Genomic DNA, 11,967 nt, shown 5'->3' on the forward strand with positions numbered 1-11,967 from the left:
GGGAAAGAGGAAAGGAAGATGTTAACATCTATGGAATTCTGACCCCAGGTGCTCTTCCCTGAGTGTTTTGTTCTGGGTGATTTTAGTCTGTCAGCAAATATTTCTTGAGCCCTACCATATGCCAGACATTGGCAAACAGTAATAAACAAGGAGGCAGCATCCCTACTCTCATGGATCTTATATTCTAGAAGGGAAGACAGACACTGGGCATACCATTACACCCAATTAATTGATAGCAAGTGGATAAGTGCAGTGAAAAATATGTACAGAGCTGTACAAGTGTATATATAACCCACCTACTCAAATCTGAGGGCTGAGATAAGGCTTTCCTAACAAAGCAACCTTGAAGCCAAAGCACCATCTTTTATAAAACCTGCAGCAGGGGTGTCAGGATTCCCCAAATGATCATGATTGTCATGTTCACAGAAAATTCAGAATGAGAAAATCAGTTACCCAAGATCATGGTGAAGAGGTGGGATTCAAACCCAGGTTACCTTACATGTTTTCAATAAACGTAAAGCATAAAGTAACCATTTTACATTATTTTCTAGAGGTATCCCTGTCACAGGGTGTTTTAACTAGGTAAACTACATTGTTTCAAATAAGTAAAATACATTGTACAAAATTCTAAATATTCTGTGAAAAGTGGCTCTTCCTCCCTGCCTTGTCCCCCTGGCTCCCTTCTCTGCAGGCAAAGCTAGTCAAGTTTCTGGTGTATTCATCCAGAGGTATTTTTAATACTTGCAGCACTGACTTTGTGCCAGGTACTTTTCAAAGTGTTTTACAAATGTTTACTTGTTTAATCCTGATAATAATTTTATGTGGCAAATAGAATTATTAACTCCATTTTTCATGTTTACTCATACTTTTCCACACAAATGTTTTAGATTTTAAGTGCACACCACACTTTGAGATGCTTCTCCCTGTGTGCTAGTCAGCTTTTGCTTTGGTAATATCATGTAACAAACAAGTACAAAATCTTAGCGGCTTCATGACAAACATTTCTATCATACTTGTAACTCAGCTGTGGCTCAGCTGGGCTTGGCTCCAAACTGGAGGTCAGATTTGTGTCTGCGTCATGCATCTCTCCTTCCAGAATCTTGGCTGAGGGTGTATTGCCCACTAGAGAGATCTTCATGCCAAGTAGCAGGAGCGTAAGAGGGAAGTGGAAACATACAATACCTTCAGAAACCTCCACCCTGAAGTGAAGGATGTTCTCCTCCATGCACAGTCCATTAGTCAAAGAGAGTCACATGGCCAAATCCAAACTCTGTGGGTCAGGAAACTATATATGGCAAGTGCAAGGAGAGAACACAAACTTTTGAATGAAGTTATCTAATCTACACACCCTAAAAATACAAATTCTATCTTTTGCTACGGATATATAGAGGAAGAATTGAAAAGATAGAACTCTGAATGAATTACTAATTTTCCTATGGTCTTCTGCTGGCGACATATAAACAGCTCCCTGTTTCTGTTTGCATTTCTCAGGTTTTCCACCATGTTTGGAAAGAAAAAGAAAAAGATTGAAATATCTGGCCCATCCAACTTTGAACACAGGGTTCATACAGGGTTTGATCCACAAGAACAGAAATTTACCGGCCTTCCCCAGCAGTGGCACAGCCTGTTAGCAGACACGGCCAACAGGCCGAAGCCCATGGTAGACCCTTCGTGCATCACTCCCATCCAGCTGGCTCCCATGAAGGTATGGCAAGGATTCTGTCTTTAAGTTTGCTTAAGAAGCATGCTCTCTCATTTGATGCAGTGAGCCATCTTTACGGGCGAGCTATCAAATGTATAAATCATGTATTTGTTTTTAAATATCCACAGATTATCCACAATCATCTTCAATGAGTATAATGTTCACCACTTAATTTTCATGTAAATTGCAACACATAAAAAGGAACCTCAGCTTTCAGATGTGAGTTTTTTTAAATCAGACTCATACAATACAGTCACAAAATAGGAAATTTTCATTTCTACTTTTAATGGTGTTTGTTCTTTTTACTAAAGAATATTATCCACCCACTCTGGTAAATATTGGCAATAATCTCTGAGTAGACATTATGTTAGGCAGCTTTGTGTTGTTTTGCATTTGCCCTCAGAATGTCTAAACTTTTATATAAATAGTAATAACAGTTTTTAACAATAATAAATGATTTATATATGTGTACACACATACATGCATATGTGTATATACTTTATATATAAAACCAAATATATATTTATAAGTATATATATATATAAATTATATGTATATAGTCTTCATAGTCTAAGAGCTATTTCAAATAAAAGATGAAGCATTTGAGTCCTAGAATAGGCTATAATTTACCTTAAAAAATGGCTAGTAGATTTTTAAGAGGAATGTTCATCAAAATAATTGCATTAAAGTCGAACTCAGACCCAATACATTTCAGATATGTCAAGAGACTACAAAGAAAGTCCAGCCTTTGCAGTTTCCTTCTGCACCTCAGAATGATAAGAATTCCCTGGGTCATTTCCCAAAAGCTCCCTATGGGAGTTAAACATCACTGAAGCTTATCATCATGTTATCCAATAGATTAGATTTATATTAGTAGGCATCTGAGCTACATAAACACCTTATTCTGTATTAACATGCATATTGAATACACTGAGTTTAAATGATATGTAAAACAACAGTGGATGCATTTTTAAACGGAGTAAAGAAGGAACCTATCTGGTAAATTACAAGAAATTCTTATAAGAGACCACCTGAGCTGAGTAAGTTGGAATTGTGATTCCATCATTTATGCATGGTCTTGGTCATTCTATTCTAGTATTGAACATGTGGGTCTCTTCTGCCCAAAGATCTATACAGAGTGTTCTAATCCTGCATCTTGTGAATTTGATGTTCTGATAAGATTTTGAAAGTTTTCAAGCCAGCTAAAATGTAAAATACTAAGGAGATAGATATCTGAGAAGATAAAACTTTAGGGACAAAAAGGAACCTCTTTCTAAGCAGGTATTGATTGATATTTAATAGAAACTGACCAATTAACCAACTCAACTGGTTAATATTAGGCAGTATCTTACTACTGAACATGATTTTCTTCCGAAATAAAGACTAATGCCTCACTAATGACTAAATAATAGGCTGGACCTTATCTAAAAAGAAGTTGAGATTGGAAAGAATTTACTTTTTAGTTTCATTATTTTTCACATATTCCAAGTTTTTATAAAACCCAGAAAACAGAAGACACGGTGTGCCCAGAAAAGTTATCTGCTATTGATCAACATGACAAAGGAAAACTGCCCAAATGAAACAAGGGCTATTTTTTTACCCTTGAGTATAATCATTTGATGAGGAACATTCTGGAAGAAAGTAGTTAAAGGCCCACGATGTGCTTTCATATCAGGGAGTGTGGTTATTACAGGGTCAGGACAGAGTACCATTTATTTCACCATGGTTTTTCACTTGTCCAGGTCCTAGCAGGTCCTGGCTGGCAGTGAAGTAGGAATCTCCCATCTCAGTGATAATCCACCACACTCAGTGGACGTAGGACTTAAGAGAACCTTCTAGCTCATTTCTTCCATCTCCTGGATGGGCAGGCTCATTATCCTCTCAGACTTAATTTATGAGCCTCACTGATTGGAGCAAGATTTCCTAACTGCTGAGCTCCTGAGCCCAGTGATTCTCTTACTCACGTCATGGGCTTCCTAGCCCTGATGCCAAATGTGTGAGTATCCAGTCTGCATGAAACGCAAACGTTTGTTTTAGACACTTAAATGCTAACAGAAAGATGACTGGAAAATACATCTCGAGTATGCATCCAGCCCTGGATTTCTGAAAATTTCAGGCAGTTTCACCTGCGAGAAAAAAACAAAAACAGACAAGGAGTGACAAAACAAGAGTCAGCTAGGTTGAATTTTCCCCAGAAAGAGCAGAGCTAATTAAATACTTTCTAACTGAAGGACCCCCAAGAAATCCATATTTCATGCTCTCACCAAACTCCTTTAGATGGAGCCTCTCTTTCTCCAAATCCCATGAATGCAGTTGGTGCTGTCAGCACATATTGAATCGGGGTCCAAGAGAATCCTACTGACTCTACCAGCCTCTTGGAATAAGGAAAATAAAAGGTTGCAGGGGCCAAAGTATGCCATGAGGTTTGGATGATCTCACTCTTTGGAAATGACTTCTCTGTAGAAATCTTGCAAATGACTTGAGAAGGACAAATTATAAACCATGCAGTATATATTGCATAAGTTGGAACAGTCTTTGAAATACGAAGCCATGAATGAATTGATAGAAAGGAATGAATAGGTAGAGTTGTGCAGATTTAAAGCCATTTTTGGCAAAGTTTTTTTAAGTTAAGTAGAATTGACAATTCTAATTTGGTCAATTTGTCCTTTGAAGCAGACAAAGGAAAACGAGAAAACAGATCATGACATAAAAGCAGTACTGGAAGAGGTGTACAGTGCCTTAGGTGGTGGCAAAGTGCTGGTCCTTCAGGGTTGGTCAGTAAGCTTCAGGCCAGCTGGTTCTGAATGGAAATTCACCATTGCAACCAATACTCTCTTCTCTGATTGGTTAAAGAGCTGTTCCTGTTCAAACCTTCTTTAAAGAACATGTCACAATCACCAGGACATACTCTTCTATGTAGATTCATTTAGGTCAGTGTCTCTCAAACTATAGTCCAACAGAATCACCTGGAAGGCTTGATAAACACAGATTTCTGGGCCCATTTCCAGAGTCTCTGATTGAACAGGGCTGGGATGGAGCCTAAGAATTTGCACTTCTAATAAGTTTCCAGGTGATGCTGTTGCTGCTGGTCTGGGGACCATGCTTTGAAAACCTTGATTTAGCTAATTACAAAAGAATTTATCCACATAATGTATAAATACACGTTTACACTGGCCAACATTTCCAAAATCTCAGAAACCAGGAGCTACAGGTTAGCTCCGATTTGTGTCAAAAGTTAAACTTCAGGTACCCAAGCCAAAGGTGTGTAGGCAGGTGAGGGTGGGGTGGGGAGTGCTTTTTAAAACATAAAACGTTTGGCAAATATCTTTGAGAAACTCCTTTCTATATGTAACATCATTTTGTCCACAAGAATGTCATAAGCGATAATACCAAAATTCCTGCTAAATTAGATACATTTACGTAAAGGACAGGATGAATGGTCATGTTTGTTCTTGCCCAGTGGTTCTCAAACTTGAGCTTTCAGCAGCATCTCCTGAGGAGCTTATTAAAACCAAGATTCCTGGGCCCCACCCTAGAGATTCTGCTTCAGTAGTTCTGGGTGTGCCCCATGGTTTACACGTCTAACACGCTCTCAGATGGTGCTGACACTACTAATGGGTGGAGGACAACTTTAAGAACCACTGTTTTAGATGGACTGAAGCTTGAGCTTAGTGATCACCCTTTGTAACAGCCTAGAAATCATTTAAAAATGCTAAAAAATTATAAAAGGATAATGTTAAAAAGCCTTTATATCATAACATTGTAAGTCAACTATACTCCAATAAAAAAATAATAAAAAGAATAAATGGGGACTTCCCTGGTGGCACAGTGGTTAAGGATCTGCCTGCCAATGCAGGGGATACGGGTTCGAGCCCTGGTCTGGGAAGATCCTGCATGCTGTAGAGCAACTAAGCCCATGCACCACAACTACTGAGCCTGTGCTCTAGAGCCCGTGAGCCACAACTGCTGAGCCTGTGCTCTAGAGCCTGCGAGCCACAGCTACTGAACCTGTGTGCCACAACTACTGAAGCCCACACGCCTAGAGCCCGTGCTCCGCAACAAGAGAAGCCACTGCAATGAGAAGCCCATGCACCACAACGAAGAGTAGCCCCTGCCAAAAATAAATAAATTAATTAATTAAAAAAATAAATTATAAAAAAGAATAAATGGCCATTTAAAAAAGCCTTTATAGCTTCTCTTTAAAGTGGACAAATAGCATATCTTAATATTGCTTCAGATTTGTTTTTCATTTTCAAGTAAAACCATAGAAATAATAGTATTATTCGGCATATTTCAATTTTATTAAATGATGCCGTACTGTATATAATATGCTCTAACTTGCTTTTTACTTAACATTGTTTTAAGATAAACTCATTTTCTGCAAATCAATATGAATTTATTTAAAAATTATAGCTGTTTACAGCTTCTCTGTTTCTCAGTGAAGGGATATTGCCAAATATGTGCTATTTATAAATAATGTTGTCATGAATATCTTTGTTCTTGTCCCCTTGGGCACATGGTGAAACATTTTTTTGCAGCAGTTCTCAAAGTTTGGTCCAGAACCCCTGAGGGTCCCTCAGACTATCTCAGGGAGTGGAAGATAAAAACTATTTTCATTATAATACTAAAGCATCATTTGCCATTTTCATTCTCATTCTCTCCCAAGTGTACAGTAGAGTTTCCTAAAATCTACATGGCGTGTGTTAATATCATTGGTCTGGTACCTAATGGATCTTGTGCTTTGTATTCTTGTGTTTCTCAGTTTATTTCGAATGCAGTAAATAATGATAGATAAAACATAAACCAGAGTCTTTTGTGGTCCTCAATAATTATGAGGCTCTTGAGACCAAAACGTTGGAGAACCACTGTCTTAGGGCTGACATCAAATTTGAGTACCTGTGGCTTCTACAACTCGCTCCTCACATACTACCCAGGGTTTTTTTGTGTTTTCTTTTCTTCTTATTCTTTTTGTTGTTGTCGTTTTAATTGAAAATAGAAAGTAGTTTTCTCCAGTTGGCTAGTAATCTTCTGGGATAGCCGTCTCACAGATTATTGAATGGAATATTTCATCCCTTTTAGTGTCATAGGATATAATTTCTCCAAGAACATGACTTCTCTGGTTTTGAAGTCATTTAAAATGCCTCCGTCCTAGACAAAGGAACTGTCCTACACTGTTGGTGGGAATGTAAATTAATACAGCCGATACGTAGATTCCTTAAAAAATTAAAAATAGAGCTACCACAATAATCCTACTTCTGGGCATATATCCAGAGAAAACCATAATTCAAAAAGATACATGCACCCCAGTGTTCATTGCAGCACTATTTACAATAGCCAAGACATGGAAGCAACCTAAATGTCCATCGACAGATTAATGGGTAAAGAAGATATGGTACATAGATATAATGGAACACTACTCAGCCATAAAAAGAATGAAATAATGCCATTTTCAGCAACATAGATGGACCTAGAGATTATCATACTAAGTGAAGTAAGTCAGAGAAAGGCAAATATCATATGACATCACTTATATATGGAATCTAAAAAAAAAGATAGAAGTGAACTTATTTACAAAACAGAAATAGACTCATAGACCTAGAAAAGAAACTTGTGGTTGCCAAAGGGGAAAGGGTGGGTAGGGATAAATTAGGGAGTTTGGGATTAACATATACACACTACTGTTTATAAAATAAACAACGATGACCTACTATATAGCACAGGCAACTATACTCAATATTTTGTAATAACCTATAAAGGGAAAAGAATCTGAAAAAGAATATATATCTGTATGTATAACTGAATCACTTTGCTGCACACTTGAAACTAACACAGCATTGTAAAGCAACTATACTCCAATAAAGATGTTTAAAAAAAAAAAAAAAAGAACTCTTCCTAGAAATAGACATTCTGCATCTGTACCCAAGGTTTGGGAGCTGATTTAAAAATAACTTCAACCTATACTCCAATTAAAAAAAAACCTAAGTGGATTCATTTAAAGGTCAGATCCAATTTTTAAAAACTCTTTGGATTAAAAATAATAGCTGAAGTTTTAAGATTTTTTATTGATAATTTTTGAAGTTCAGATTTAATCTTGAAATATGTAAAAAATAAACTTTTTTGTTTATTAAAAAATAAATTAATTAATTAAATAAATTATTTAAGAAATAATAAAGTAAAATGCCCCCATCCTTACCATCCCCTTTACTAACGTAGCCTTCAAATCCTTTCTAACAATCTTCTTTTTATCCTGTCAAGTTTGAAGAGTCACAGAATCTTAGCAAAGCACACTGGCTCTGCCTGGGTCTGTGTCCTCTCCGTGGTCTCTGGTAGTTCATAATCTTCCGAAGCTGAGCTTCCCTCATCCTCATCTGCTCCTGACCATTGCATTAAAAACCACTCTACTCACACAAACAAGTAAAATCAGGAGAGGTAAATCCTCAGGTCCAGCCTCCCCATTCTTGAAGACTTGTACCATTGTTTTGTTTTCTCCCATGTCATAGTTTATGTTGAAGTATCTTATTGAAGAATGAACCCATCTTAATTACTCTGTAATTCTCTATCTTTTCTCCCTTTTTGTGATTCACAACTTTGCATTCAGGATTTAGGTTTCCAGAGCCACATCATCCTTCTTAGCCCTATCTCCATGGGATTCACACTCTCCTAGAATGTTTTTTGAAAATTGCCTTCCTAAAATAAGGGACAACTCTCTGACATTTTCTGGCATGATCTCCCTTTGACCCAAGGTAACTATTTCTCACAAGGTTCCTTCTCATTTCCGCATCACTGATGTGCTTCTCCTCATTGGTCAGCATTCAGTCTAGAGGGACTATTTTTTTTAGGGCCACCTCCACCTTCTGAGAGTTGTCATCAAGGAGTTCAAACTGTGTATCAGATGGTTGTCAGGTTCTTAACTGAATGAAACTTCCAGCAATTCCGAGAGCTGCCTCATCATGACTTTTCTGGCTCCCGTCCCTGTTTCGTGACTTGTAACACGGGAGCCTCACATTGACCTTCAGCTGGGCTGAGTGGCTTCTGTCCTTTTATTTTCATCCTGATATTGTCCACTGGGTCCCCTCTTAAAGCTCATGGATCCCCCGTGATTTTCTTACCCTCTTAAGTCCATGTGGTTTGATCTACCCCTTCTTTTAGATGTTTCCACTAAAATATGTTGAGTGTGGAAACGTCTTACAGCACTAAATTCAATGCCCTGATGTTCACCCATCTAAGCATTTAGAAATGGGAAGAGGAAGCCCAAGGAGTCAGCACACTGGCATCTAAGTCCAAGATGCCAATTACAAACTGTGTAGCTTTAGATGAGTCATCTACCTGCTACTTTGAACAGAAGTTTCCTTGTCTCTAAAATGAGGGTGCTGGTGTTTCTCTTGCAAGCTTGAATGGCCAGATCCTAACTGTATAAGGAGGTTTGGTGTGTGGAGAATACATTCTACTATTTGTACTTAGTTTAATAACATGATAAAATTATGGATCTATTAAGTAATATTTCAGAAAAATACCAGTACCTACTATTAAATTAATTCCATTGGTCAAATTATACATTTAAACATTAGTCAAAATCTCCTAAATATTTCAAGAACATTATAGGTAGAATATATCAAGTTTTCTTGGCTGCTTCAACCATAAATGCAAAAAGGTAAATGCATGCAAACAAAAACAGTAAAGACACATAAAATACCATAATCATCATAATGGCTGTAAAATATGTTGTTATACCAACACTTAACCTCTTACAAAAATATTGATATTGTGGTTTTGCTTCCTTTCCTCATTATTTTAATATATATTTTGTAATTTCTCAGGTTATACAGCAATACTTATTTTTAAACCGTCCTATGCTTACAAAAGTCTTACCAAACCTAAAAGATAAACGATACCACCTCAGACAAGCTTTTAGGTACTCAGTAAAAGAACCTAATTTTGTTTTTGTTGTCATTGTTGGGAATGATTATAGTGGTGGTATTGTTACTGTTATGTTCTCAGGGTTTATGTCCTCCTATGTACCCAGGGTTGCCAAAACTTGTTAACTCAGAGCCACTTCTGAGATCTGTATCTTTAAAACTCCCAGGATGCAGAAAATTTTACATTAATTTCACTAATTCATTCAACCAATATTTATTGGAGGCTCACTCCATGCCAGGCATTGTGCTAGGTGAAGGGGTTGTCCATGTGAACAGGAAATGCCAGGTCTCTGTCCTGGGGAGCTGTAATTCTCATGGGAAGACGGACAGTGATCGTTTAAATAAGCAAACAACACAGCTACAGTAGCAATAAATGTGATGAAAAAAAGAAAATATCGTCATACTATAAAGTAACTAAGGGTGAAGCCATTTGTAGTCCTTGAGGATTGTCCTTCCATGAAGGGGATGAGGGAACCAAGAAGGAGAAGGCCCAGAAAGGGTAGAAATTCACAGGTGGAAGGAAGGAAGAACTAATTCAAAGACCTTGGGGTGGGAACAAGCATGGGGAGTTAGCCTGTGTGGCTGTAGCAGAGTGGGCGGGGAGAGGGGGTGGGAGACGTGTTCAGACACAAGGGAAATAGGGACTGGATGGTGTGGGGCTTTGTAATCAAGAAATTGTTCTATTACAAAATAAATCGATTCATTTAAAGGTCAGATCCAATTTTTAAGTGTGCCAGTGATATTGATTTGATATGCAATCCTGCAGGTTTTAGGGGCCTATTAATTAAATGGGTATGAATAGTTGAGACTTGGGGAGTCCTTCCGACTCTATGACTGTCAAAAGACATTTAAGAAAAACACAGACCTCTTACAGAAGAAATAACATGTGTTGTAAAGATTGTTATTTTTTTAAAAAAAGAAAAGGTAATTATGAAATGAAACTTTGGGGGCAGGTTACCTGTATTCTAAAACCTCTCATCAAAAACACCACTTGGGGGCTTCCCCGGTGGCGCAGTGGTTGGGAGTCCGCCTGCCGATGCGGGGGACACGGGTTCGTGCCGCGGAGCGGCTGGGCTCGTGAGCCACGGCCGCTGAGCCTGCACGTCTGGAGCCTGTGCTCTGCAACGGGAGAGCCACAACAGTGAGAGGCCCGTGTACCAGTAAAAAATATTAAAAATAAATAAATAAATAAAATAAAATAAAAAATGGTTAAAAAAAAAAAAAACACCACTTGGAAACACCTACAGCAGTGTCTGTTAAGTTGACTGGAACCAAAGCGCTCACTGAGAGGACAGGTGATTAACCTTTGCTAAAGTTCTAATACTTCTGCACTGTTAAACCAGTGAGGACAACAGACTTGGCCTCTCACAACTCTCTTGGTGCCCATTACTTTCTGAAACCTCTTCTTCCATTTTCAATATGCCTTCTCAACCTTCCCACTGCCACAGAGACTGTGGAAGAAAAATATTACACTGACCCCAAATTCTCTCACTTGCCTAAATTCAGAAGATTTGGGCAAGGTAAGCTTTGTCCCAAAGGAGTGGATAAGGCCAAACCCAAAGCCAGATTTATTATCTATCTATCTTCATTTCTATGATCCAACCAAATCTGGAAACTTCTGAAAACCATTTCCCATTGTATAAATGGGGTTAATATTTGGTGTGCCCCATGCCCACCATGCTCCCCACCTGCACTCCACCCTCCCACACACAGCCGCTTCCAAAATTTAAAAAAAAAAGTAAAAATTGACATCCACAACTTACACGAAACCATCTTTCTTCTTTACTGCAGTGTTTCACTTAAGCTACTTCCATTCAGTTGGAGCAGCCTTAAGCTCATATAGCCTAGTTGTTACTCCAAAAGAGCAAGGGCTGATGTCTTCAGGGCAGAAGGAATCATCACAGGAGAGTGACCCCTGCAGGTACTCACCCCTTCTTCCATTTTGAAGAGAGCAGGATATTAACCACACACCTCATCTGGGCTCTCAGCTGGCTCATCCCGGCACCCATGTGACATTCCTATACTCACAAATGACTGTATCTCACACCTGCAGCTCATGGGACAAGTAGAAAACAGGTAGACTTTCATGTTCCATGATCCTACAATGTGGAAGATCCTAGGTTTTCAATGAAAAGTGGACCACTAAGGCCCCATGAACAAATGCTCTTAGCCACCTCCTCTCAAGAGTTTGGTATCTGCCTAGCCCTAAAGGTAAACATAAATAGAACGTACCATTTTAAAGCAATTGTCAATCATCAGTTGTATTGGAAAGTAATTTATGACTAATTGATGGTTAGGTCTGTTTCCGAGTGCCTCCTCTCAGCTTAAAATCCCTGGCCCAGCATTCCT

General features: G+C 38.3%; 1 protein-coding gene across 2 annotated transcripts in view; it reads left to right on the top strand.

Moving 5' to 3' along the window:
• Positions 1 to 11,967, top strand: part of PAK5 (p21 (RAC1) activated kinase 5) — a 183,728-nt gene that overhangs the window by 76,008 nt on the left and 95,753 nt on the right. For both annotated transcript variants that reach the window (XM_007452032.1, XM_007452033.1), the window contains exon 2: positions 1,492 to 1,705. In XM_007452032.1, coding sequence (XP_007452094.1) covers positions 1,502 to 1,705 — 204 coding nt within the window. In that variant the 5' untranslated portion in view covers positions 1,492 to 1,501. The remainder of the gene's footprint in view (positions 1 to 1,491; positions 1,706 to 11,967) is intronic.

Source organism: Lipotes vexillifer, unplaced genomic scaffold (genome assembly GCF_000442215.2).
Source record: "Lipotes vexillifer unplaced genomic scaffold, Lipotes_vexillifer_v1.1 scaffold257, whole genome shotgun sequence".
Classification (NCBI taxonomy): Eukaryota; Metazoa; Chordata; class Mammalia; order Artiodactyla; family Lipotidae; genus Lipotes; species Lipotes vexillifer.